Source organism: Penicillium solitum (assembly GCF_028829755.1).
Source record: "Penicillium solitum strain IBT 25940 chromosome Unknown utg000005l_segment0_segment0, whole genome shotgun sequence".
Lineage (NCBI taxonomy): Eukaryota > Fungi > Ascomycota > Eurotiomycetes > Eurotiales > Aspergillaceae > Penicillium > Penicillium solitum.
Window position 1 is genome coordinate 3,685,229 of NW_027072125.1, and position 26,089 is coordinate 3,711,317.

Sequence of the window (26,089 nt, forward strand, 5' to 3'; positions counted from 1 at the left end):
AGATACTCCCTGAAAAACACGAGGTCTCCCTCTCTCGGTACTCACTTGGCGCATTCAAGTGTTTGTTCCACCAAGGTCATAACGCAATCTAATTAACCCGAGTTCGTATCGACAAGATAGGTACGGAGCACGGAGCATCTGCAATCTACGGAGACCGTTAGTATTATTACAGTGGGCTGTTACTATTATTGAACATCCGAACTGGCGGTCGAAGCAATTCTGCTCACCGTAGATTCATCTCCGACTCAAAGACCCCCACCTCGCGTTGCTGTTTCGGATATATTTTCCCATAAATCGCCTCTCGAGTTCAATTACCAAACAATTCAGACGACAGAATGCTATATTGTGATACATATACGGAGTATATTTTCTATAGTCCCAGGTTAATCCCCACGTGCATTCTAGTCAACTTTAGTAGCCTCCCATGGGCCATTCAGCGCAGGCGATAATCAGGCGATAATCCCGATTCGCAGAGATGGATGGGTCCGATCTCCGGACCATGAAACATCCCACGTGTGAGAAGCTTGACCGCTTGACTTCGCAACTTCAAGTTTTTATTTGTGCAGACCTCGGTCCTACATGGGTAAAATATGTTCATGTATTATTGATAAATTCCCGCCTGGTCCGTTTTTTTTGGTCTGATTTCGACCGGTATTCGTGGAGTTGGTGCTGTAGCAACCCGCATTCCTCAAAAATATATATAATAGTCACCTCGAATAACAACCACTGAAACTCATAATTACCTTCTAAATTCACAAATTTTATACAGTAAGATGTCAGCTATTCTCCATTAAATAGAAGGCTAGCCATAGGAAATTTTAGAGAATCTCTTTTGTAGAGAGAGAGTATACTCAATATTGTGAGGCTTTCTTATTTTAAGTGGTCTGATTATTTTGTACAATATGCGCCAATTCCGCGTAAATACTAGATGGGGCATGATGACCACCCAATACCAAAACAAGAGCAGCAGCTGTTCGCTTACTGACACGCGATAAATCATAGAGTACCAACGCGCTTACGATGTATACCAGCCATGCCGACCACAGCAATAATATTGAGCTAGTCGCTACATCAAAAAGCAAAAGCTCGTCCGCCCAAAATGTTATCAAAATGCCAAAGTTCGCCTACGCGTACGTACCTATACCTGTTTGTCCTTTTGCCCAGCAAAGTATTCAACTCCTGTGTCCATAGTATCACTTCGGGACCTTAACCCCATCCTCCATCATATATACCTCCTGAACCACGGGCTTCCTGAGCAGCCTCGGGGACTCCAAGAGACTGCGGATCTTCTCCATAAAGGATTCTGCAAGGCATCTGTCAGCAACAATGGATAAAACAGCTTGGGCCGGTGCTTAATACGTGGACGGGTTGCGTGGTATAGATTGAGCCAGTTTTCTGTACCCTGAGTTTCGCAAGGATCAGGCTGAGGTAGACTTGGATGTCTAAATAGATAGCCATTGTTAGTAAGCTCCATGAAAAAGAGCAGTTCAGATACTTACCTGCGACGGCCATAAGTCACAGCCAATATTACCAACGCGATGGTCAGAGGGATTCCTAACACAATAGAAAGGGCAATAGGAAGGCCAATAGAAAGGCCCTCGTCCAGTGCCATTTTTTGGGATTTGTGAAAAGTTTTAGTGAATTTGGGATGGAAGTATTGTTTCGGTTACTTCGATTTGACTCTGTTTAGAGCGATAACTGTGAGTAGTTTTAGTACAACCGAGAAGAAAGAATAGTATATGGAATCAAACTGAGAAGAAAAAAGAAGAATCGATGATATCACATTTAAAAAATACAGAGAGACAAGACCGCGTCCGAAAAGGGATACGACCTTGGAAGGTTTTGTCCCTGAACCTAGTCCTAATGATTAGGGCATAAACAGGCCAAGGTCCCAAGGTTATGTACTCCGTACCTAGTACACAGATCGCGCAGAAGTAAAAGACAGGATATATTGAAATAGGGAACAGAGTACGTTTAGGCAAGAAGCAATTGATTATTAACTCACTGAATCTACCTAATATATCTAGCTAGATACCTAAGTTACGAAGCAAAAGATCATACACCCCAAGCCCTTGCACTTATTGATGTCTTAGACTCTGAGCCAAATATCCATTATGTGCGGTGATAGTATCACTTTGGGGGTGTGTTGCTCATGACATAGACTTCCGGGACAACAGGTTTCTTTTTGAAACCAAGCGCTTCAAAAAGATCGCAGAGCTTCTCAGTGAAGGTTTCTGATCAAAAGCTCGTTAGTCAGAATATAACTATAGGTAACTTGAATTCGCGGAGAACTTACTCTGCCATGTTGCCTTATGTATTTTGATATAGTTCTCAGCTTCCTCGTTATTCATGTGTTGGGGTATATATGGATATTTAATAGAATGTGGCGTGTTAGCTGTCTCTCTCAGACGAAACCCCGTGGAAATCATACCTGCGACGAATCCACATGACACACAGGAAAATAATAGCTATGGTTAGAGGAATGCCGAGACCAAGAGATAGTCCAATAGCAAGACCCCGGTTGACAGCTGGTGGACTGTCATTGAGACCATTGTCAATCTTTGTAGAAAGGGCCTGGTACTTTGCGTTCATAGTATTGTTGTCTGGGCCGAGGACATCCTGAAACTTGGTCGGTAGAGCTTCAACTTCTGCTTTCCAGTGACTGATCTCTGCAGTATTCTGATCGATCTTCGCAGAAAGAGCGGCTATATTTTCGAGTAGGTGACCGCTCTCTGCAGTAACATCAACCTTTTTGGAAAGAGATTGGACATCTGCACTCCATCCTTCGTTTGGTGAATTATTGCCTTGGTTTGTTCTCGTATTGATAGCTTTGATTTCATTGTCCAACCTATCGCACCATGACCACAGGTCGGCAATTCCCGTAGCTTGTTTCTCGATGGTCGCGTCAACGAAAATACCACCCATCTTGGAGTGAAATGATGGATATGGGACTTAACAGTTGGTGCAAAATTATCTTGACAAGATTTAAGGAAGGATGGAGTAGTGAAATCATCCATGCTTACTTACATCTATGGATGTCATAGAAGAAAACTTAGAAGACCGCATCCAAATTGCTCCGGACCTCTTCATAACTCTATTCTGGCCCAGGTCTATGTAAGTATGAGCTAAAGAAGCATGAGCTAAATACGCATGGGGTAGTATATATGCGGTACATAGCCACAGCACCCAAGAAGTAGCGATATATCTACAAGCCCCTTCAAGGACATGCTCTAGTTATACATAGAAAAGTTCTCTGCACGCTTTATGCTTTTGGCTGCTTTCTTACACATTACAAAAACGTATAAAAAGCACAGCCAAAAACATACCGGCGCATCCTTGCATATAACATCCCTGATATCATCTTGGGGTAAAGAAGTCAGATCATTCAAGTCCCACATCGGCAAACAGAGGCCCCTTGCAGTCCACGGGCGGCGGTGGAGCGCTTACTCAGCACCACCCCCCGGACCAAAGTGGCTTTTCCGCATCGTTGTTGACTCGAGACCACAATCGCATTTTGTTTTGCCTGGTGCCTCGAGAAAACAGACACTGTGGCTGGTTTCCCTCGGTGGCTAATTCCAAACGTTGCAGGATCCAGGCTCCCCGCACATCAGCAAACCTCCCCCACAAAAAAAAACATCACAGACGCGCAACATCAACATTGGACCGATACATGACGTCTTTGTTGACACCCACGGTTTCGAATCTCACTACGAACCACTCCCAAACGATCACAAGCGATTCAGCAACACTTAACTCCGCGCTCATTCCCCTGCGACAGATCTTCAGGCGGCGCTCCTCGCGGAGTTCGCGCATCGGTGTACCCCTGTCACCACTTGCATCCCACTTCCGGACTCTAGCTTCCATACACCTTCATTGTTGACGAACATCTCTCGTGCATGGGTTAGAGAGCAAAGATGGCTCCAGGCGGCGGTGGAAATATTAAGGTGGTGGTGCGAGTGCGGCCTTTCAACAGTCGAGGTGAGTAGATGTTGAGGGAGGGGGTCTTCCTTGGACCTTTAAGCTAACCAAGTCTGTCTTTATACAGAGATCGAGCGAGGCGCAAAATGTATTGTGTCAATGAAAGGCTCGCAGACCGTGCTCACTCCTCCACCCGGCGCAGAGGACAAATCGCGGAAGGGTGGGAAGGGCGCTGTTGAAGGGAATAAGGTCTTCGCCTTTGACCGATCATATTGGTCCTTCGATAAGAAATCATCAAACTTCGCCGATCAAAATGACCTGTTCGACGATCTGGGTTCTCCTCTTCTGGATAATGCCTTTGGAGGTTACAACAATTGTATCTTCGCTTATGGTCAAACCGGTTCGGGAAAATCATACTCCATGATGGGTTATGGCAAAGAATACGGTGTGATTCCACGGATTTGCCAATCGATGTTCGAGCGCATAACCGCGATCCAGGCGGACAAGTTATTGAATTGCACCGTTGAGGTGTCATACCTCGAAATCTACAACGAGCGGGTACGCGATTTGCTCAACCCGTCAAACAAAGGCAACCTGAAAGTCCGTGAGCATCCATCAACGGGTCCTTATGTTGAAGATCTGGCCAAACTTGTCGTCAGCTCTTTCGAAGAAATCGAGAACCTGATGGACGAGGGTAACAAAGCCCGAACGGTTGCCGCGACCAACATGAACGAAACCTCAAGTCGATCACATGCCGTTTTCACCTTGACTCTGACGCAAAAGAGACACGACAAAGAGACCTCGATGGATACTGAGAAGGTGTCGAAAATCAGTTTGGTTGATTTGGCTGGTTCAGAAAGAGCCAACTCGACTGGAGCCACCGGCGCGCGATTGAAGGAGGGTGCGGAGATCAATCGATCGTTGTCAACACTTGGTCGTGTCATTGCCGCACTCGCTGATGTCTCTGCTGGCAAGACCGTTGCGAGCAAGAAGAAGAATGCCTCCATGGTACCGTATCGTGATTCAATCCTAACATGGTTGCTAAAGGATTCTCTGGGTGGAAATTCCATGACCTCCATGATTGCAGCAATCTCTCCTGCAGATATTAACTTTGACGAAACTCTTGGTACTCTGCGATACGCCGACTCGGCGAAACGAATCAAGAACCATGCTGTTGTGAACGAAGATCCGAATGCCCGCATGATTCGCGAACTCAAGGAGGAACTGGCACAGCTCCGATCAAAACTTGGAGGGGGAGTAGCACCGGGAGGAGCACCGGGTGCCATAGGAGGTGGTCTTCCTCAGGAGTATTATCCCCCAGATACACCGTTAGAGAAACAGATGGTCTCCATCCAACAGCCGGACGGAAGTGTCACCCAGGTCAGCAAGGCAGAGATTGTAGAACAACTCAATCAGAGTGAGAAGCTCTACAAAGATCTCAACCAAACATGGGAAGAGAAGCTGCAGAATACAGAACTTATCCACAAGGAGCGTGAAGCAGCTTTGGAGGAATTGGGAATCAATATCGAAAAGGGCTTCATTGGAATGAGCACACCAAAGAAAATGCCCCATTTGGTCAATCTCAGCGACGACCCCCTTCTTGCGGAATGCTTGGTCTACAATATTAAACCCGGTACTACCACGGTTGGTCATATGGATCAAGGTCAAGCCGTGGAGATCCGGCTGAATGGATCCAAGATCCTCGAGAAGCACTGCACGTTCGAGAATGCGGATAACGTTGTGACCATTGTACCCGCCGAAGGTGCCGCTATCATGGTGAACGGCATGCGGGTTGACAAGCCCACACGACTGAAGAGTGGTTTCCGAATCATCCTCGGCGATTTTCATATTTTCCGTTTCAATCATCCTCAAGAGGCTAGAGCTGAACGGGTCGAGCAGAGCTTACTCCGCCATTCAGTCACTACAAGCCAGCTTGGGTCGCCGGCGCCAAACAAAACCCATGATCGAACTCTGAGCAAGGCAGGATCTGACATGGATGGCGATTCATCCAGGGCGGATTCACCCATGCCTTCGCAGCGTAGCCGTGAGTCAGACTGGTTCTTAGCACGTAGAGAGGCTGTCAGTGCTATGGTTGGACCTGACCAGATCTCTAATTTGCCTGACGATGAATTGGACACACTGTTGGAGGATGTGCAAAAGGTTCGAGCTGGACGGCGTGGACTTCCAGAAGAGGAAGATTCCGACTCCATCAGCTCCTTCCCGATTCGGGACAAGTACATGTCCAACGGGACCCTCGACAACTTTTCTTTAGACACCGCTATAACCATGCCGAGCACGCCCCGACAGAATGACGATGATGAAGTCAATGGTGTTGCATCACTCAACCAGGCTCGTCAAGATATGCAGCGGCAGCTGGATCGCCGCAAGGAAGAGTTCCAAGAAAAACTCAAGTCTGTGGGGGCTTCGTCTGATCCAGACTCACCGGAGCTACGCACGGAGAAGGAGCGTATGGAGTACGCCCTACGGACAGCTAAGGAGGAATTCGAAGAGCAACTACGCAAACAAAAGGAGACTTTTGAAACCCACATCCGAGATATGGGTAAGCCAGTTCCTCAGATTTTCGAAAATGGCTTCGCCAAGTTGGACGAACGCGAACTCGAGATCGCACGCTCAGTGTACAAGCACTGGTCTCAGCGAAATTATGTCCGAATGGCCGAGAAGATTTTGCAACATGCCTCCCTTCTGAAAGAGGCACAGATCATGAGCCATATTATGGACAAGCATGTGGTCTTCCAGTTTGCCATTGTCGACCATGGTCATAACATGGAATCGTCTTATGATCTCGTGTTGAACGGAATTTCCGGCGATGAAGATATTCTGCTTGATGAGGCCAAGAAGCCTTGTGTCGGAGTTCGAGTCATCGACTTCAAGCAGTGCGTGGTTCACTTGTGGTCGATTGAAAAGCTCCAGCGTCGCGTCCAAGCCATGCGGCAATTGCACCAATATATCGACCGTCCAGACTACATCCAACACTTCAAGCTCGACAATCCATTCTCCGAACCCTGCTCACCCCAGTATTCTCTTATCGGTGATGCCGACATCCCGTTAACGGCTGTTTTTGAAACTCGCGTGCAAGACTTTTCCGTTGAGATAACCTCGCCCTATACTCAGAGTGTCATCGGAATCGTTCGCCTCTCCCTCGAACCATCCTCCGCGCAGGCGCCCTCTTCAACTCTGAAATTTAACGTTGTCATGCGGGACATGATCGGGTTCGCGGAGTGGGAAGGGTCTGATGTACATGCGCAGTTATTTGTTCCAGGTATCTCAGAGGAAGGAGGCGCAACTACAACCCAAATGATCAAAGGATTTGAGGACGGTCCGGTTCGCTTTGAAAGTGTGCACAGCATGAGCTTGCCGCTGTTAAGTCCACGGACAGCCGCATTGAAGGTCTGTGTTTATGCTGGTGTGACTTCGGTTCATCTCGACAAGCTTCTTAGTTGGGATGATATGCGTGACTCAGCGGAGCCTTTACCGCAGAAGCGAACTGCTCCTCGAATCGCAGAGTCGGAATATTACTCAGAAGAACGTCATGATGTCTTTGCGAGAATTCAAATACTCGAAATGGCAGAATCTGGTGAATACCTGCCCGTGGAGGTTGTTCAGAGCAGCAGTCTTGATGCCGGCACATCCCAACTTCATCAAGGACTGCAGCGCCGTATCTCGGTCAACATCACGTACAGCTCAACGGAAACTCTTCCATGGGATGATATCAACAACATACGCGTTGGTTCTGTCCGTCTACTCGATCCTTGGGGCAAAATCCCCGATCAGGATTTCCAGACTCCGGACGTCCCCTTGAAGTTTGTTCAAGAGCCGACGGTCAGGGAAAATGCCGATGGGACCTCTCATGTCACAATTGTCGGCCAGTGGGACTCAAGTTTACATGGATCTCTGTTGCTTGACCGAGTGACGGCAGAGAAGTACCGAGTCCAGGTGACTGTCCGTTGGGATCTTGTATCCAGTCGCCTGCAGAACCCGGTTGTTTTCGAGGCAGACCAGACAATCCAGATCCAAGGCCGTACCTATGTCCGCCAACAGTCGATGTTCAAACAATTCTGGAACTCGATTCGTGTTGTGCACTCAACAACTCGCATGTACTCGTTGGTTATTCGGCCCATTTCAGCTAAGCGTGCTGCTGATCTGTGGCGGATGAACACACAAAATGACTATGTGAAAGGCGAGGAACTCTTAAACACTTGGGCTCCTCGAAAAGTTTCTCTGGTACGAGACTACATTGCCAACCGCAAGCGCCGGCAGCGTGTGGCAGAGCTTCATGCTGCCCGAGGTGCTTTAAGCGCGGGCTGTCTTAGTCCATCGCTGGCTCGGAGTGCAAGGTCAACTCCGATGCGGGGCGCAGATCTCAACGAGCGCAAATCCAAACTTCTACGGAAGTATCTTGATCTATGGTCGCTCAAGCAGGACCCAACAGAGGCAATCCTTATCCGGAGTAATACCGAACCCCCTTCGGACGGAGCGACGCACATTAGAAATTCGGATGCCAACGGCCTCTCCGACAAACTATCCCTCAAACCTCGCTTCACAGCCACCATCCAAACTCTTCCCAAAGCCCCCGATGCCCTAAAAACGGGGTACGTGCTTACGCCCGACGATACCAACAACGTGTGGGTACGTCGTTTCCTGGAGCTCCGCCGGCCGTACCTCCACGTCTACTCGGTCCCAGAGGGAGACGAGATCAATGCCATCAACCTCCGCAATGCGCGTGTCGACCATGCGCCGGACTTCGCAAGACTGCTAGAGGGTTCAGGAGCTGGAGCCGACCGTTCGCTGTCCGCCAAGGGACGACCGAATGTGTTTGCAGTCTACGGAACCCAGAATACTTTCCTCTTTGCTACCCGTACAGAGGCACAAAAGGTGGAATGGATCTTGAAGATAGACGAGAGCTACTTCAACAGCAACAGTCCCAGGCCCCCCACCAATGGCGACTAATAATTCTTATTGGAATTTCCAACTAGTCGTGTGCGGACATGCCTGTGGACAAGCTTCAGCTTTGGGGCTTCCTCTGCTTCATTTCTTATGATATTACGGGTCTAAGTCTACATTTACCTTCTACTTTATTCTTTCGTTTTCCCATTTGCTTTCATGACCCGTTGAGATACCCCTTGAATATATCGACTCGCTGTGGCAATTTCCCTTTTATGTACATAATAATCCGATATAGTTGGGACTATAGATTCGACTGTGCACAGTTTCTTTCGCTTTGGTAGCTTTGATGCGATACACCAAGATTCTGTAGTTAAACACGTAGATAAATACATGCAGCTGTAGAGCCAACTGATCTCTCTGTTTGTTTGACCTGATCAATTGCCGACTATAATTAGAATCCATGTCCAAGTACCATCAGCATCTAGCCCACGTTGGTCACTGACGGCCTCTGCGTTGCCATGGAAACAATCAGAGCCAACACCAGTGACATCAACCCACGGAATATCAGGTCTTCCTTTCTACTAGGCTGAGACCTCGGATGGAAATTTAAATCGAGCCTTAAAACACTCTCAAGGGCAAAACTGGAATTGTTCCAGAAAGAATGATCACCCAACGCCCTTCATTCCGCTACCTGGCCACCGGCGCCGTGGTATCTCTGTTTATCCTTGCATTCCTCGTCTTCGGCACCGGTTCATCGCTCTCATCACAATTTAATATAAAGACACAATCACGACAGCCATATTGTGCCCCGCCCCTGAACTCTTCCGCTGGTTGGGAATTTGTCGTTGAGCGCGATGGAAACAACCACGGTCTCTCCGAGGACCAATGTCGCATTGCTTTCCCCAAACTATTTGTTGAGATTGACAAGTCCTCAACACTGAGAGAAAACAAGCTTGTTTCCTACAAGGAACTTGATTCCAGGACAGTGGATGATGGCATGGTGCGGGGAATTATTGATCGAGGACAGGTGAGTGAAACATCCACCCAACATTCGTCCCTGTGGACCCAAGAGCAACCTCATTCTAACATATTCTATTCAGTTGTATATTGTCGACTACGCCCCAATGCCCGTCACAGCATCCCGAGCACGCGCAACCCTAAATTCCCTCCACCGCGCCCTAACAGCATTCCCAGACCGCCACCTCCTCCCCAGCATCGAGTTCATCTTCACCACAGAAGACTTCGCAGAAGACACAACAGCCCCGAGTCCCGTATGGGCCTACTCAAAACGCGACTCAGACACTTCAGTCTGGCTAATGCCCGACTTCGGATACTGGGCCTGGCCAGAGGTGCAGATCGGACCGTATCACGAAGTCCGACGTCGCATTGCCGCAATCGACGACGGCGAAACCACCGCAGATGGTACATACGTGCCAGGTCTGAAATTCCAGGAGAAGAAAAAGCAGCTCGTGTGGCGCGGTAGTCTGGCGACGAACCCGCCTGTCCGGAGTAAGCTACTCAAGTCTGCGGTCGGTAGTAGTTGGGCTAGTGTGCGTGTCATTGATTGGGATGATCAGAATGATATCCGGTTCAATCTTCTGCCTATTGAAGACCATTGTCGGTATATGTTCCTCGCACATACTGAGGGTCGGAGCTTCTCTGGTCGTGGGAAGTATCTTCTCAACTGTCGTTCTGTTGTTATCTCCCATGCGCTTGAATGGCGTGAGGCTCATCATGCTGCGCTTATTTCCACTGGGCCTGATGCGAACTATATTGAGGTTGATCGGGATTGGTCCGATCTATCGCGTAAGATCGATTATCTGATTGATAATCCTGAGATTGCGGAGCGTATTGCGAATAATGCGGTGCGCACTTTCCGGGATCGGTATCTTACTCCTGCGGCTGAGTCGTGTTATTGGCGTCAGTTGATAAGGCAGTACTCTGCAGCTTGTGACTTCGAGCCTATCTTGTTTTCGACGGGTCGGGATGGGAAGACACAGTCGAGGGGTGTTCCCTATGATACTTGGTTGCTTATGCATTGATGAGCTCTGGATAAGTTGCCTTGTTATGATTGTGATTCTATTGCATATTGGTGTTTCTTTTTGCGATATTCCCGGTTGGCGTTGAGGGTGATGACCCCTGATATTTTCCCCCATGTACATGAAATATGGATTGACTGTTTATGAATGACCACAATGCACATTTTATTCAATGAAACAAGTCAAGTTTCTTTATATTCATATAGTCTATTTTAAACAGAAGGATTCAGGGCTAAATATACATCCACACTTCGCAACGCAGTCGTCAAATCAGGATGGAAAAACGGCCGACCCGCAATATCCGGCGTCGACGATACAGACATTTCCATACCCTTCTCCGTATCCGAGGAAGATCCTTCAGAACCCGGCTCTCCAACGCCCTTTTCATTCGCACCTCCCCCCTGAGGTAACGGCCAAGACCCAAAGCCCGCCGCATTTAGCGCACGCTTCGTCCATCGATTCTTAATACAGGCAAAATGCCACTGCACAACAACAGGTGTCGACCGACGATCCAGCTGCGTGCGGATATCCACCAAACTCTGGATACAGGTTACATCGACATTATTGACAGCCGAGAAATCAAGAATGACGGCTTGCAGAATCGGCAGATGGGAATCATCTGCACTGGAAGAGACCGGCTCATTCCAGGGGCGATCGCCCTTTTTCGTGTATATCTCCGCGTTCGTCCCGCGGGTATGCTGGTAGATTGTTTGGATGAGGTCATCGAAGTAGTGGCTTGCGTTGGGGTAGTTGAAGCCTTCGGAGAAGCGGTAGACGAAGACTCCTGGACGGGGTCTCTCGATTTTGATGTTTGGGTCGGATTTTGGTTCGTCCACGGGTAGGTAGAGAGGGATTTGGTTGTTTTCGTCGTTTATCCAGGCTTGGCCGAGGAATTGGCCTGGGGCTTTTGCGTGGCGGAATAATAGGACGGCTACGGAGATGCAGACGGTTGTATAGATGCTGTTTGGGACTGTGCTGAACAATGCGACGATTAGGCCCACTGCGAAGATGCCCGCGTCGAGGGGGGAGATGAGCCAGAATTGATAGATGGTGTTGGGTGGGACGATCAGGTCTCCGACTGCGTGGATGATGACGGCTGATAGGGTTGCTTTGGGGATGTAGTAGAGGCCGGAGGTCAATGTGTACATGGCGATCAGGACGACGACGGCGGTGATGATGCCGGTGAAGGGGGAGCGTGCCCCGGACTTGGATTGAATGGCTGAGCGGGAGAAAGCACCTGTCGCTGGGAAGGCACCCAGGAAGGGACCGAGGATGTTGGTGATGCCGATGGCGATAAGCTCTTGCGAGGGATCAATCGTGTAGTTGTTAACACGGCCGAATGTTTTTGAGACTGCGATGTGCTCGATGAGGAGACAGATCACGGAGGCGGGTAATTGGGAGACGATGAGCTTGATTACACTGCCCTTGAGTACAGGGACACCCGCTTTGTCGAAACCCTTTGGCACATTTCCAACCAAAGCAAAGGCGGGATTGTCGCGGCGGTGTTGGTTCACGCCAAGACTGATAAGAGCGTAAAGAGCGATGATGAAGACTGTGCGCAAGGCGCCAAGGAAGAAGAAGAGCTTGGCGAAGCGTGGCTTCTTGGCTGCACCATAGTTGAAGCCTGATCGGAGGGCGTATAAAGCGAACAGTGCGGTAAGACCCATGGCAGCATCGTATCCTTGTGCGGTGGGAAGATACCTCAGCGTGTCGATGATTATTCGGTATGATGGAGTGCTCGTTTCAAAGTCCCCTGTCTGGCCCAGTAGTCCCTTGACTTGTCCCGAGCAGATACTTATAGCAGAACCGACCATGAAGGCTGTAATTGCAGGAACCGGAATAAAGTCGATGATGAAACCTAGCCGTGCGAAGCCCATGAATGCAATGATGCATCCGCAGAGCATGGCGACTGATAGGGCGATTTCCGGCCCTCCAATCTCGGGGTGGTCTTTTTGAACATCGGTGATAATGCCGCCTAGAACGGTTGACATGGTAGCTACGGGCTGCCCAGTTGATTAGCTCATGCAAGCACCGGATGAGACACAACCTGGGTAGCTTACCCCAATCGTGATATCTTTGGATGTTGCAAAGAACCAGTAGATAACAACACCAATAAAAGAAGTATAGAGTCCATATTGCACCGGAAGATTTGCCAGTTTGGCGTATCCCATACTCTGAGGAACCACGACAGCTCCAACCGTTATTCCTAGGACAGTTAGCCCGAGCTGGGACTCAAGTTAATCAAGGCACCTACCTGCAACCAAATCTCCCAGAAACCATTGAAGGTTATAGTGTTGGATCCATTTTAAGAAGGGCAACAACCTCACGAAGTATTGTCCCGCCTGCTGTCTGGAGGGAATGCCATCGCTTAACCATTCCCGAACAGTCGGATCTGTGTCGTGAGGTAGTGCCGTTTCGTTGTGTCGATGGGGAGGATCTTGCAAGCCAAGCACCTTCTTGACAAGGGCCGACTTCATGTTGATAGACGCAAAAATATCAAGCAAAATGGCAAAAAAGGCAAAACCCTCTTGGTACAGCAGAAATCACTATCGGCACAGTGATCTAATCCCTTTAGGGTTAACATTCCTTGGCATCCACTTTTCAATACAAGTGCCCTTTATCTCAGTATATTAACATGACGTAGCATGCTTCCAGCTGTAGCTACATGGTTCTTTTTATGAGAATTCCTTATGCTCATGCATTTATATAGCCACCTAGCTTGTATATAGTTAAATTATGAGGGTTAAACGAACACTGTGTCATTTACTGTGGTGCACTTGATAAATGGCACTTGTATTGAAAAGTGGATGCCAAGGAATACAATCCCCAAAGGGGTTAGCCCGCCGTGCCAATAGTGAATCCAGGCGTGCTAACAATAGCCTTTACCTGAGAACCAGCCACGAGACAGACTTGGTTAAGCTTATTTGTATTCTAACCAACAGGAAAATATTTATTTTCAGCCAATCTAGCCAGACAAATCAACTGCAAGGTTGCACCAATTCAATGTCGTGCAGCTTGACATGCAGACAGAGTGGAATGTGGCTAGATCATCTTTTTGGGGTACCGAGGACTGCTCGCGTGACCATTAGTATGTTTTGGGAAACGGAAGCCCACAAATGATGCCAAGCACTCGCTAGTCCCAGGGGAGGGGATTGGCACGGTGGAGCCGTATCATTGAGACAAAGGTGCCGACAGGGGGCGTATTGCAGCATAGCCCCTTGCACTGAGCTCCAGTATGGAGTACTCCGGAGCACCCGTGGCAAATGTCACGGTTCTGTAATGGTTCCTTGATTGAATCTTTGAAGCACATCATTAGGTTGTGCATATAACCTTTTTCTCGCGAGAATGTGGATCACACTGAGACATACCGGAAGTTATGAAAGTGAAAATTCCCGCGATTGAGTTTTATGAATGCTTGGTTCATAGTCAAATGCACACTTTACCTCTATCTGTTTGATGTCGACACCTGCACAGGTGAGACTTGAAAGATTATGTGATAATCAGTAACTTGGAAGTGCAACTATCAACTGGAATGAGGATAAGACTGAGATCATCCCCCTCTCGTATTCGGATCCCGAACATTCGAGAAATATACCTCGTCTTCCGCGGAAGTCGCGTTGAAGCTACTTGAGTGCCAATGGGATCATGCTCACACTTCCCCAAACACTACAAAATCCTTGTGCTTTGCAAGTTTTGTGATCCCAACTATTTTAGAAGAACAGACAAGTTTTAAGCCTCAAGCAAGCCGAAAGGGTGGCTTATTTGTGGGGAGCCGCACGGATTAAAATCAGATCTAGTCAAGATGCAAGGCATATGATAACCGTGCTACGGAGTACATAGGGGCAAATCAGAGGTGATGGAAATATTTATGGCTACTTGCTGGGCTCACGAGATCGTGTACTTAACGAGATATTGAAAAGTCGGGACACCTGTATCTGCGATAAATGTGCATGGCATGACATTCCAAGCTTCCGAGGATTCCGCTTTGCTAAGCATCCCGAACCTCACGTGACCGATACGTTCTCCGAAGATTTCTTGGCGGGATGATGGGGCATCTTGACAATTGCCACTAACAAGAGGGTTGGAACAGATCCGTGCCCCCAAAAGTGGCCAATAAATTGATCAATCGTATAAACAGGTTGATAACGACAGACAGATAAAAAAAGACACGCATGTATTGCATTTAGAGCCGACAGTGGGCCATTTTATCGCAGGATATTTTGAGCAAACCCGCTCCTGATCACGAATTGTGTCGCTGCATAGGTACTCCGTAAATGCGGTTCAAATATCAGATCACAGCCTACCTTCCCTGTACCTACCACCTGCCTACCCGCACCATCTACACAGGAAGATACCCACTTGCCAAGATTCGGTTGAGATAAACATCCGCTGATCCATGGATGGGTCGGCCATCTTGTCACGATTCGCTCCCCTCTATATTGACCTCTCCGGTCACAGAAATGGACCGGGAAAATGGTCATATAGCATTTGTTTTGCCGGCCTTCAAAACTGCCTGATATTAGGTTTAGCCTGGGTTGAGCTAAGCTACACCCATTACTCCGTACAGCCGTGATGAATTTCCCCGCATTTGCTTCTGTGCCTGGGGCTGGATTCTTCAAAGGTCTTGTTTTCACTTGGCGACAAAGTTTAGCCGCTACGGGAGTCCCGCCGTAAGCTTGACTTAAATCACTGATAAATTGGATTTTAGGCTGGTTGAATGATAGAGGGATTTACTTGAGGATGATGTGATGGACTGCCGCTAAGACGTGGTAGGAAACGGATCGTGGTCCGTTTACGGACCATGATTAGTGCAATTGGGAGTGGTGAGTATGTATGGGATAAATGGGTCGATGGCTAAATTGAAATCTAAGACATCCGGGAGATGAAACTGTTTAGAAACACCCGTTGACGCCCCACATCCTCCTATCAATATAAAAGGAAGGCCTTTTCCTGAAGAAAGCTCCTGCCACAAAACAATCCACTCCAATCTATTCATCTTCCTCAACTACCGAAGTCATCTGATCCTTCATCATGGTCTCTTTCTCAAGCCTCTTCGTGGCTGCCTGTGCTGCCGTGACTGCCTTTGCGCTTCCCAGCGAGGTGGAAAAGCGAGCGATCACCACGAGCCAGCAAGGAACTAGCAATGGCTACTTCTATTCTTTCTGGACCAACGGAGGTGGCAGTGTTTCCTACACCAACGGTGCTGCGGGTCAATACAGCGTCGACTGGACCAACTGCGGATCCTTCACCTCTGGCAAGGGCTGGGCTACTGGAAGCTCCCGGTAAGTCAAGCCAACCTATTTTCTCCCGATAATATACTTACAAGTACACCATATTAGAAACATCAACTTCTCCGGGACTTTCAGCCCCTCCGGAAATGCTTACCTCGCTGTCTACGGCTGGACCACTAGCCCTCTCGTCGAGTACTACATCATGGAAAGCTACGGCGAATACAACCCCGGCAGCAGCATGACCTTCAAGGGAACCGTGACCAGCGATGGATCCGTCTACGATATCTACACTCACCAACAGGTGGACCAGCCTTCCATCTCGGGAACTGCCACCTTCAACCAGTACTGGTCCATCCGCCGCTCCAAGCGTTCCAGCGGAACAGTCACCACTGCTAACCACTTCAACGCTTGGGCTTCTCTTGGAATGAGTCTCGGCTCGCACGACTACCAGATTGTCAGCACTGAGGGATACGAGAGCAGTGGATCCTCCTCCATCACTGTTTCATAAGCATTTGATAGCCCTGCAGTGGCTTCATGCTAAATGTCTGCTTGGTTTTGGGCAAATTTTGTTGGAAGAGCTATTGGTATGGTCCTGTTAAATCTCCACGGAGCAAAGATGTGTACCGATACTATGCTTGGGATCTGGGTCATCGGGCCTTTAGCTTGTTAGCTATCTGTTGGATAGTTGCTTTTTCGGGAATCAATTCATTCCTATGCGTCAACTCTGGGCTCCATCAAACCCAATAAAACTGAGATAGGAAAGAAAAAGGGGAGAGGAAGGATTTGGAAGAAATAAAGCACTCTGCTACTAGGCATTATCCAGTATAGTTATATATAAGAACACTCCGATGTGTTTTTCAATGTTCTTTTTAGATGTCTTTTTGGATGTCCATGAAGTTAGTAAAAAGGAGAAATAGTATAGAGGACTGGTGCTATACATCCTACTCTTGGGTTGGTTTCTTCTGTCTCTCCACTTTCCTTATTACTCCTCAACCTTCCTCTCTGTTCACCATTGGATTAACTTTATTTGTCTAGACTTGGAGCTATCTAACACATACCGTAGACACCTCCAGACTAATGGGTTTACTTAGAAGATATCGAACGAACATCTCTACTGGAGTCGTTTCTTCATCTTTAAAGGTCCAAAGTTGGGAATATTGCAAGGTTAGTCGCTGCCCATCGTATACTGCTTGGATGATTCTTGCTTTCCTATAGCCTAGGTATGAGAGAACCAAGATCTAGAAATTAGAACATCTGTTAGATATAATTCCTATGTGAGCTGTCATATAGTATATAACCACTCACTGGATGAATTTGGCAACCACGAAATGGTCGGTGCAGCGTCCGAATGACCATGAAATTCACGATCGCTCTCAATTCGTGGGTAGCCAGGCCCTGATTGGTATCGGTTGTACAAACATGTGCGAGACAAGCAACAACCGCATGTGGCTTAGGTGAACGATAACCACTATACCGACACTGTTCCATCACTCGCCACTCTTTTGTTTTAAGGCCAAGAGTGTATGGCTCTCCTTTTCTCCACTCTGGTCTAGAACAATTTAGTATTCGATACGGATTGATATGTCATCCGGTTTACCTACGACCACAGACTCTGACCTACGAGGTCACAAGAGTAGAAGGTTCCCGTTGGTCCTTTTCGACGTGCAAAAACTTCCTGGCAGATATGTCCGTGAACTTGATCGGCATGCGTGTACCATTCGTGCTTGTACTCATCTGTCTCTCAGTGCCCATCGCAAGCGAAATTTTGTATCTTCCAGTTTAGCCTCTGGATTCGGGGATGGGTCTCTGTCCTCGTCCTTCAAATAGTTTTCAGGGTCGGGGTAGGGTCCCTCAATGTGCGTGGTTTGCTGAGACTGGGAGCACTGGAATCGTCGAGTGGATATTTCTGGAGAAGTCTCTCTAGGTGCGGAAGGACGAAGCATGGGTCAGATTGAATGGTTTCGTCATTTGCTGTGGCCACCTGGAACGCTTGAATTCCAAGCATCTGGAGATCACTCGGGGAAGGGAAGTCGGGTTCAAAGCCATGGACTTGATAGTACAGGGCGGTAAGGAATTCGTGAGGCGCGGGGTGTGTTTCAATATTCATTTTGGAAATTGGGATAGAGAAAAGGTAGTCAGAGTTAGTCGTCAGAGATGTCAACATTGGATGGTTTTTGGATTTATCCCGGCACGTGCTACAACGTCATATATATACTCCTCATTTTCCCTTACCCCTAACTTCCTGACTCTCTCCCTCATTATGTCCTGTACAACTCAGCCATCTCTTCTACATCCAAAAAAACCAATTTTAAGCGCGTTGGAACACTTTGCAACTTGCTATACAAAAGTAACGATACTCAAGACTATGTCCGTCAACTCAAAGAGGGTCTCTTTAGACTCACCCACGAGCCTACACTCTGGACTCAACCAACAGGATATTCAACCTCTTCATTCGTGCGATCTAGAACAATCATCCCTGCCAGGTTTTCATCCATGCGTTAAAATCTGACCTTAAAGATCCTACATCTTCGAAGTGCATCATGAATTCGTTCTCACGGAGGGATCCGCTAAGGTTGCAACTGACACAAACTGTTTCACTTCATCGGCCAATACGAAATCGACCAGCAAGGAATATTTTTCCAATTCCGACTCTGGTAACCCGAAGGAAACCGAGAAAGGGGTCAATGTCAAGCTCGACAATAACCAGGGAGGAAACAAGGACTCGAATTCCGTCTCCGACAATAAGAGCAACAAGAAGTCCAAGAAAAAGCAGGAATACAAGCGTGAAGAAAACTGCCATTCTTTGCACTGTTGGGCAGAACGCTTTGCGGATAGCATTTCCGCCCTTACCTCTGAGAACCGAATAAGAAAACGAAGGGCAAAGACATTCTTCACCATGGTTTTTGCTTCAGTGAGGGTGTCGGACTGACGAGCCTGGCATCTTCTGGAACTACTGCCACTGCCCTACACATCGACCATGACGGAGACGCCCACAAATACGACATCACCCTACACTATGCATCGAGAGACCTAGTCATTACCTACTGGAAAGATGCTGTTAATTTAAGCCTGGTGACGAATATCACCGCTTGCCACCGGAAGAGCTGTGCAAAGGCCTACCAAGTGATGGACCGCGCGGAGTCAATCTCCGAGAAAGCCTAGGACTCAAGAAATACAGCACCATACGCCAAAGCCATGTCCGTGAAGTTGATCAGCAACGATAATGTCTTAAAGACGCCCGTCATTCTCATTAAAAGGGGTTGAGATAACTCCTATCATTGGGTTTGCTCAATTAAAGTGTGCCATCCAAGGCAACCGAACCTGCATGCTCCTTACCATACCTGTGTATGCTCATCTACACTTAGAAGATGGCACAGAGGACGAAAACATGAAGAGCGTCTGCTCTCATTTGCTTACAGACTACTGGACGGCGTTTTCGTTACTCTACCGGGGGATGTCCGCATTTCAGACGAACTGGTCTTCCTCATCATTATCATCTACGGTCTCACCCTTTAACGACTACGCGAGCCAAAGGATTTCAATACCGACGGACATGTGTACGCCAATTACTAGCCCATCGGTAGCCCTGTCATCCTACAAGCATTCGGTATCTCTCTCGTCGCAATTTTCACTACGCGTCTACATGCTCTAAGTTTTGCCACTATATGTGGCATCTGAATAAGAAGCTCGCTGGGGAGAAACTCCTCGTCTGCCGGGTGCTAAACATCTGAGCGAAACTCCATCTATTGATGTTTGCACCGTTGAGTGGAAAAACCGACAGCAGCTGAACATTTGGACATTGGATTAACAAAGAATCAAGAAAGTTGTCGTGCGAGGAATGCACTTGTATGCTAGCATTAATCGAGCTCGTGGTTTCGTATTAAATGCTGTCTCAACACAGCATTATGGCAGATAAACCAACTAGGATCATGGCAGCATTGCCGATAGCTCCCTTTCCTGGCGCGCCATTGGTAGGAGCCGGCGTTGAACTGACCGAGCTAGTCTGATTACCCGTAGAAGAAGACTCTTGGGTAATCGCTGATGATGTCGTTGAAGTACTAGAGCCGGACGCGGTTGAGAACTTGGAGTCACCCGTGGTGGTAGAATCGGCGGCAGCAGTAGCAGTAACAGTAACAGTAGCAGCAGAAGCACTGGAAGTGGTAGTAGGGGCCGCTACCAGGAACCCAGCGGAAGTAGTCAGCTTGACACCACAAAGAGCTTCTGCATCAAAGGTAAAATCCATATTTCTGGCTTTACATTCTCTATGCTGCCGCGTGATGGAATCTAAATCGCAAAGGTTATTAGCTGTAATTCCTGACCCAGTTGATGAATAGTATAAGAAAAGGAGAATAGAGATAGGTAGAATTAACTTACCAGGCATGACATTAGGGTTACAGTCCTTCATGCAGCAGAAGTACGCCTCGCGGTACTGCTGCTTGTCACACATGCATGCTGGGTCGTCCGTGCAGGACCCGCCGGGGAAGCTGTCGAAGTAGCAGTTGTTCTGAGTAAAATATATATTAGTTATTGAGCTCTTATATATTTGCACCTGAAGCATTTGCAACTGAAGCATGTTCATGCAAACAATTTACTCACATCGCAATTCGAATTCTCCAATTCCAATGTTTGGTTAAATGCAGTGACTAGAGTAGCGGCCAAGAGGGCCAAAAGCACGGAAACAACAGGAAATCGCGCCATGGTCAACATAAACGAATGACAAAAGTGAACGACAAGAACCAGCGACGAATGGGTTAGGCGGATGAGAGTTTTCTGGCAATGGGGGCAAAAGAGCCCTAGTCGGCCCCCTATTTATGAAAAAAAAAAAGGTGATAAAAAAGTGCCTATACTAGCTTTTAAGCGCTAGCCTGTTGGAGTAGTTCGCTTGGGCCTGACGGTCACATCCGAGCCCACTCTCTCTCTGGGGTGCCCCCCTAAGGTCTAGCGGAAGTCCAAGCGGCCCTCGAACATAACCAATTAGAGTAGGGCTCAAATAGGGCGGGGGCCGCCTTCTCTTAGGTAAACGAGGCTGACAAAATATCTGGTCTTGAATCTTTATCTTTCTGACCCTTAATTTCGTATTCTTGACTTATTGGGTTTCAACCTGTCTAATTAGCGGGTAGACATTTTCAGTCTCCTATTGTCCCTCGTTTCTCTCCAACTACAACTCTACAATCCTACTCAGCTCTACAAGTAAAGAATACCCCCCGAAATCGACAATCCGAACATAAAATGGTCCACACAACCCTTCCCACCGCCGCATCCTTGCTGATGCTGGCAACGACTGTCTTTGCCGCGTGCGAGAGTATCAGCTACACCACCTGCGCCGACACAATCGTCCACTGGTACGATCCGACAAACGGGCAAGTCTGTGATCCGCTCGATTGCGGCGGCGGCCGTGCTCCCGTCAAATACGACGAACCTTGCTGCGCTGCCTACAGGGGGACAGAACCTTGCGTTTCCACGACCTCTACTCTCTCATGCTGGTCGCCTTCAACCGTCGCTGCTTCTTCGACAATTGCGTCCGCTAGCTCTGCTGAAACTACCTCTACGTCTGCCACTGCCACGACTGATGCTAAAATTTCATCTTCTACTGGGGTGGCCGCGGAGACTTCCTCGCATAGTATTTCGGGCACCACCACTGCTCCTTCCACTACAGAGGCTCCTACTCAGTCGACGAGCTCGGGGACTTCTGGAACTGGTTCGGCTGACTCGAGTGACCCTGCTACGCCAGTCTCGACAAATATTGCCGGGGTCCATGCTGGTCCATTGATGGCGGTTGCTGGGGCTGTGATTGGTGCTGCTATTCTTATTTAGGTGAAGTGGTCTGGAGACATAGAGCATACTGGTTCGATGCTGGACCATGTCATATTGTCTGTGTCGTGTAATATATTTGCAAAATATGATGTAAATTAGCACACAAAAGTCGAGATATATAGATACCATACCCAGCTATAACCTAGAAAGATCGACTACAAAGGTTTACTATATTAGAGTCCTTCTCACCTAGTTATCGATCCCCGTGGGACTACAAGAAAAGATATCTGCTTATACCTAATAACGCTATGTTTATCACCTTTAGATCGTTAGTTAATTTTCTAAATATAGTTATCGAGGCTTCCGTTGACCGGCCTTTTAAAGTATATACTACAAACGTGTTCTAGGGAATTATAGTGATAGTAGAGCGGTGACAAGTTCTTGATGACCCTTGGTTTAATGAGTGACCCTATGACAAATAGTCATTACCCCATGAAGCCGCGTGTGAAATTTCTCTTCATTCAATTGTACTGTACAGTAGAATTTGAAAACAGATTACTCCTCAGACACTCCTACTCGGTTTCTCAGGCTGTAGCCGAAGCCAGGGTAATCCTCATAGCGTTAGTTTAATACATGTATTGTGTTATAGAACGTATTGGGAACTAGCATCTAATGAGTCATTGTAAATTATAATTATCCCTGTTCTAGGGAGGGTTTTAGAAAGAGGGGGTTTAGGCATCTTTAACTTCCCCGTTATCCAACAACTCGACGCCAATTAATTGCTTGCTCAACTTGAATCCACATCCAGTTCACAATGCAACCAATTTCTAAAATTGACTGGGACAAAGGTGATAAGGATGGGCTTGTCTCCATCGGTTCCCATAACCTCTATCTGTCCGTTTCGGGGCCAGATCGCAAGCCTGGAGAGCCTATCGTCGTTCTCATGCAAGGCCTTGGCAGCACGATCGATGAGTGGATTGTAGTGCGAAAGCTTGTGGTTCCATTTGCTCGTTGGTTGAACTATGATCGTTCAGGGATGGGTAGAAGTGAAGGTCCCAACCAAACACCACCAAGCATATCTGCAGCATCAGTCGCAGAAGAGCTTGATACCCTCCTAAGGAACGCCGGTATTGAGCCACCGTTTGTCATTGTCGCTCACTCGTGGGGAGGCTACACTTCTCGCGAGTTTCTGGAACTCAGGCCCAATGATGTCGTGGGCATGGTGTTCGTGGATTGCAATACTGAACGTTTCTTTGACAGTGGTGCGTGGGGTTGGGACGTTTTCGGTCCAGTCCTCGGTGACCAAGACTTTTTTGAAATCACCGGTCTTGCAACGTCCCATGTCCTATCCGAGGAGGAGTGGAAAGCCGTCAAAGACGAGCAGGCTGATCCCCGACATCAAGCCACTGAGGCTGCTGAGTTGCAGGCGTTGCCGAATGACAGACGGGTATTGGACCATAAGAATCAACTCGAAAAGCTACTTCTCAAGGATTATCCGGTCAGCGTCATCATTGCGGATACACCTAAAGATTTCCAGAAAATTTATGACTTTGGAGTGGCCGCAGGTAATGGAACAGAACAAGAACGAGCTCTGTTTCGAAAATGTCTCGATAGATGGCGCGAGATGAATGAGGACTGGCAAAGAGAGCTTTTGAGACTTTCTCGTCTCAGCAGATCTGTTCGTCTGCAGTGCAGTCACAATGTGCAGCTTTTACAACCACAGAGCATAATTCAAGAGATACAGTGGACCATGGATAGCTGCAGATAACTTTCAATCTGCTAATGGAATGTTGAGATTCCGGCTTGCAAAACTTTCAGGGGCAAGTTGAGTTCTCGGAGATGAACAGCTCAGTGACCCATACATAATAATAAATGTATTCATGGTACCTCAAGCTGTTATTGAAAAATGCAGGTTCTGCGGTTCATTCTATAACGGACTGTATGATAAGCCCTATAAACCCTTTTGTTTTGAGATATTGAGGGTCGGATTAGCGAATTTAATAAAACTGTTCAACGCAAGATAAAATAAACTTCGGCTCAAAATCCAACCAAAATCATACATATTTTTTAAACCTTGAGCTTACCATTCTGGTCGCTCCCCATGCGGCTTGTATGTTGTACAACATAGTTGTGGGAGGGCGTGCAAAAAGGACAGGTTAAGATTCATCCAAGATGCACCGACCCCTCGGACCCGTACCCGTACCTGCAGGGCCCCTGTTTGAGCCCAATTCTAACTGGTCAGTTTCCAGGGCGGCTTGGTTATGGAACCTAATTTTCCGTACTGGCATTGGGCAGTTACCCCTCGCCAATGCCCTGTAAACTTTGAGTTAGTTCTTATTTAGATCGGTTTCAGCAGTCTTAACGGAACTATGGAGTACATGTGCATAATGTTACATGTAGGGTAGGTGGGAAAGAGAATGCCGAAAACAATTGCTTTGTTGATTTCCAATACCAGCCTGTCTCACAGCCTAGGATGTGGGTTAGATGAATGAATTTAAAACCGGGCTAGAGGATAGATATCCCCATATGTTGTAATCTACTTTCTCTCACTTGGTACACATTTATGGATAATCTGACTACAGCCATAAGCACCATCTGTGGAGCATTGCGCCCGATAGCTAAAGAAAGGAAACGAGGTGTTGACTCCAATTTTGACATTACCGGCAGTTGTGCAACTGGCTGGCCCGCTGAAGGTGGTGGTCACCGGGCCCCGGTTATTGAAGGTGTACCCATCGCTGATAGTGATGCTGGGCATAGTTGCGAGAGTGATCAAAGAAAACGTTCTCGATAGGAAAGGAAGGACCGAAGTGAAAAAGAAAGAAACAAAAACAAATTGGGGTTCAAGTTGCACAATAAGGGGGTCGGCCCCACTGGCACGTGCCAGTGTTGGGTTAGGGTCCCGTCGTGTGGGGATAATCCCACAGAGGTTAGCGCGGGCAAAAAGCTTAAAAACTTCCAGATGAAATTCGTGCTAGAATTAGACGGACTCATTCTGTTGGTCTATGACACTTTGTATTCCTTGGCAACGGAGATTGGGGCTCTGGTCGATCTTCTCGGGGGGGGGGGGGGTGGATAAGGTGGTCCCTCTATAGCTAGGGCCCACATATGCGAATATCCCGACGATGAACCTGCAAATGTAGGAACCATCTACTTGAGTTGGGATTCAGTGAGGTTAATCTGTCTAGTGTATAGACACCCCTCTTACAGCGCTATGCGAGGCATCATACCCTATAATGCAGTCCATATGGGTGCACTGCGACCCCTGACAAGCCCCTATAGGATTACCACCAATCTACAGTTGCACAGAAACATCCTTGTCTACAATATAGGTGAAGAACGTAGGACCATAGCATCTGAATAGGTGCGTATGCGGGATGAGCCATAGTCGATCCAGAGCCCGATTGTGGGGTATAATCAAGGGTCCACGATCCACCTTTGAAAACCGTGAATAATTCTGTGAGAGCGGATATTTTTGTGCTTGCAGGTCTTGCAAGTCGGTAGGCTGATTTAGTCACCAGTCACTAATTGAGATCTTCATGGAAATTTCGCTGCAAAATGGCCCTACTGATGATCAAGGGCTAGCATCAGATTAGTTGGACAAAGACAAATCATTTTTATACCGCATCCGCCTAAGGCAGCAGCGTATACATTTCAACATCACAGCGTCGGGTGCTCAGAAAGGTTTCCCCAAGCCTCGTCGAACCCAGTGTATCGGTTCCACATCTCCTGTTCGTTTTCTTCAACCGTAGAGTCCATCACTGTAGTATAGTTAACAAGAAGCACATCCTTCAATACAATGTCAAGTACATACCCATGTTCCCAATTCGCAGCCACATATTCCCGGAGATTGGCAGGGACTGATCCTCAGACTCCTGGCAGACCCGCTCTCCATAGGCTAGAGCTCGTATGAACTTGATTAAATGTCCATCATCGATTGGGTGAGCAGTGCATCGGGCAAATATTGTCGACCAGTCATTATTCACAGGATAGTGCATCACCTCATCGATCAACAGATCGGGCGAGTTGGATGACACATACATCAAAGGTAGTAGAAAGATGCGGTACCAGACAGCCCATCAAGTCTGGCACTCACTTGGAGGTTTGTGATTCTCCCCAGTCCCCAACTCTGATACATTAGAGCCACACAATTCGACAGAGTGATGGAGTATTCCTGGTTGATGAAAGCCTCCTAATGTAGGGTGTTGGTTCGTGGGCGTTTTAGCCACTGTTGATAGAGCTTTA

General features: G+C 47.8%; 12 protein-coding genes across 12 annotated transcripts; 5 read left to right on the plus strand and 7 right to left on the minus strand.

The window, feature by feature from the left end:
• Window positions 1–1,193: 1,193 nt before the first annotated feature.
• Window positions 1,194–1,612, minus strand: N7455_008980 (uncharacterized protein; the record flags this gene model as incomplete). The annotated part of the gene is made up of 3 exons (XM_040960503.2): window positions 1,194–1,303; window positions 1,360–1,442; window positions 1,500–1,612. The coding sequence occupies 3 exons, from the start codon at window positions 1,610–1,612 to the stop codon at window positions 1,194–1,196; spliced, it is 306 nt and encodes a 101-aa protein (XP_040809066.2).
• Window positions 1,613–2,391: 779 nt separating this feature from the next.
• Window positions 2,392–2,925, minus strand: N7455_008981 (uncharacterized protein; the record flags this gene model as incomplete). Its single annotated transcript, XM_040960491.2, has 1 exon — window positions 2,392–2,925. The coding sequence occupies one exon, from the start codon at window positions 2,923–2,925 to the stop codon at window positions 2,392–2,394; it is 534 nt and encodes a 177-aa protein (XP_040809010.2).
• Window positions 2,926–3,914: 989 nt separating this feature from the next.
• N7455_008982 (kinesin-3 motor protein uncA) lies at window positions 3,915–8,886 on the plus strand (the record flags this gene model as incomplete). Its single annotated transcript, XM_040960492.2, has 2 exons — window positions 3,915–3,978; window positions 4,046–8,886. The coding sequence occupies 2 exons, from the start codon at window positions 3,915–3,917 to the stop codon at window positions 8,884–8,886; spliced, it is 4,905 nt and encodes a 1,634-aa protein (XP_040809013.2).
• Window positions 8,887–9,423: 537 nt separating this feature from the next.
• Window positions 9,424–10,865, plus strand: N7455_008983 (uncharacterized protein; the record flags this gene model as incomplete). The annotated part of the gene is made up of 2 exons (XM_040960533.2): window positions 9,424–9,850; window positions 9,924–10,865. The coding sequence occupies exons 1-2, from the start codon at window positions 9,485–9,487 to the stop codon at window positions 10,863–10,865; spliced, it is 1,308 nt and encodes a 435-aa protein (XP_040808995.2). The 5' UTR covers window positions 9,424–9,484.
• A 209-nt stretch (window positions 10,866–11,074) lies between these two features.
• N7455_008984 (SLC26/SulP family anion transporter) lies at window positions 11,075–13,345 on the minus strand (the record flags this gene model as incomplete). The annotated part of the gene is made up of 3 exons (XM_040960539.2): window positions 13,117–13,345; window positions 12,923–13,068; window positions 11,075–12,865 (listed from the first exon to the last, which is right to left on the minus strand). Exons 1-3 carry the CDS (start codon window positions 13,337–13,339, stop codon window positions 11,075–11,077), a joined length of 2,160 nt encoding a protein of 719 aa, XP_040809045.2. The 5' UTR covers window positions 13,340–13,345.
• A 2,548-nt stretch (window positions 13,346–15,893) lies between these two features.
• On the plus strand, window positions 15,894–16,601 carry N7455_008985 (glycoside hydrolase family 11 protein; the record flags this gene model as incomplete). The annotated part of the gene is made up of 2 exons (XM_040960504.2): window positions 15,894–16,144; window positions 16,202–16,601. The coding sequence occupies 2 exons, from the start codon at window positions 15,894–15,896 to the stop codon at window positions 16,599–16,601; spliced, it is 651 nt and encodes a 216-aa protein (XP_040809065.1).
• A 481-nt stretch (window positions 16,602–17,082) lies between these two features.
• Window positions 17,083–17,845, minus strand: N7455_008986 (uncharacterized protein; the record flags this gene model as incomplete). The annotated part of the gene is made up of 4 exons (XM_065606054.1): window positions 17,083–17,124; window positions 17,152–17,331; window positions 17,399–17,642; window positions 17,715–17,845. The coding sequence occupies 4 exons, from the start codon at window positions 17,843–17,845 to the stop codon at window positions 17,083–17,085; spliced, it is 597 nt and encodes a 198-aa protein (XP_065461003.1).
• Window positions 17,846–17,912: 67 nt separating this feature from the next.
• Window positions 17,913–18,200, minus strand: N7455_008987 (uncharacterized protein; the record flags this gene model as incomplete). The annotated part of the gene is made up of 1 exon (XM_065606055.1): window positions 17,913–18,200. The coding sequence occupies one exon, from the start codon at window positions 18,198–18,200 to the stop codon at window positions 17,913–17,915; it is 288 nt and encodes a 95-aa protein (XP_065461004.1).
• A 1,725-nt stretch (window positions 18,201–19,925) lies between these two features.
• Window positions 19,926–20,852, minus strand: N7455_008988 (uncharacterized protein). Its single transcript, XM_040960560.2, has 3 exons — window positions 20,690–20,852; window positions 20,468–20,597; window positions 19,926–20,377 (listed from the first exon to the last, which is right to left on the minus strand). The coding sequence occupies exons 1-3, from the start codon at window positions 20,798–20,800 to the stop codon at window positions 19,986–19,988; spliced, it is 633 nt and encodes a 210-aa protein (XP_040809061.2). The 5' UTR covers window positions 20,801–20,852; the 3' UTR covers window positions 19,926–19,985.
• A 470-nt stretch (window positions 20,853–21,322) lies between these two features.
• Window positions 21,323–21,907, plus strand: N7455_008989 (uncharacterized protein; the record flags this gene model as incomplete). The annotated part of the gene is made up of 1 exon (XM_040960545.2): window positions 21,323–21,907. The coding sequence occupies one exon, from the start codon at window positions 21,323–21,325 to the stop codon at window positions 21,905–21,907; it is 585 nt and encodes a 194-aa protein (XP_040809036.1).
• A 754-nt stretch (window positions 21,908–22,661) lies between these two features.
• N7455_008990 (alpha/beta fold hydrolase) lies at window positions 22,662–23,615 on the plus strand (the record flags this gene model as incomplete). The annotated part of the gene is made up of 1 exon (XM_040960516.2): window positions 22,662–23,615. The coding sequence occupies one exon, from the start codon at window positions 22,662–22,664 to the stop codon at window positions 23,613–23,615; it is 954 nt and encodes a 317-aa protein (XP_040809021.2).
• Window positions 23,616–25,504: 1,889 nt separating this feature from the next.
• N7455_008991 (uncharacterized protein) lies at window positions 25,505–25,887 on the minus strand (the record flags this gene model as incomplete). Its single annotated transcript, XM_065606056.1, has 2 exons — window positions 25,505–25,605; window positions 25,659–25,887. 2 exons carry the CDS (start codon window positions 25,885–25,887, stop codon window positions 25,505–25,507), a joined length of 330 nt encoding a protein of 109 aa, XP_065461005.1.
• Between the last annotated feature and the right edge of the window lie 202 nt (window positions 25,888–26,089).

Bases quoted from the DNA above. Each gene is read 5' to 3' on its own strand.
- N7455_008988 (XM_040960560.2), bottom strand. From the start codon at position 20,800: ATGTTGACCATGGCGCGATTTCCTGTTGTTTCCGTGCTTTTGGCCCTC. The intron at 20,598-20,689 runs GTGAGTAAATTG...TATTTTACTCAG, and splicing joins TGGAGAATTCGAATTGCGAT to AACAACTGCTACTTCGACAG. The intron at 20,378-20,467 runs GTAAGTTAATTC...TTTGCGATTTAG, and splicing joins TAACCCTAATGTCATGCCTG to ATTCCATCACGCGGCAGCAT.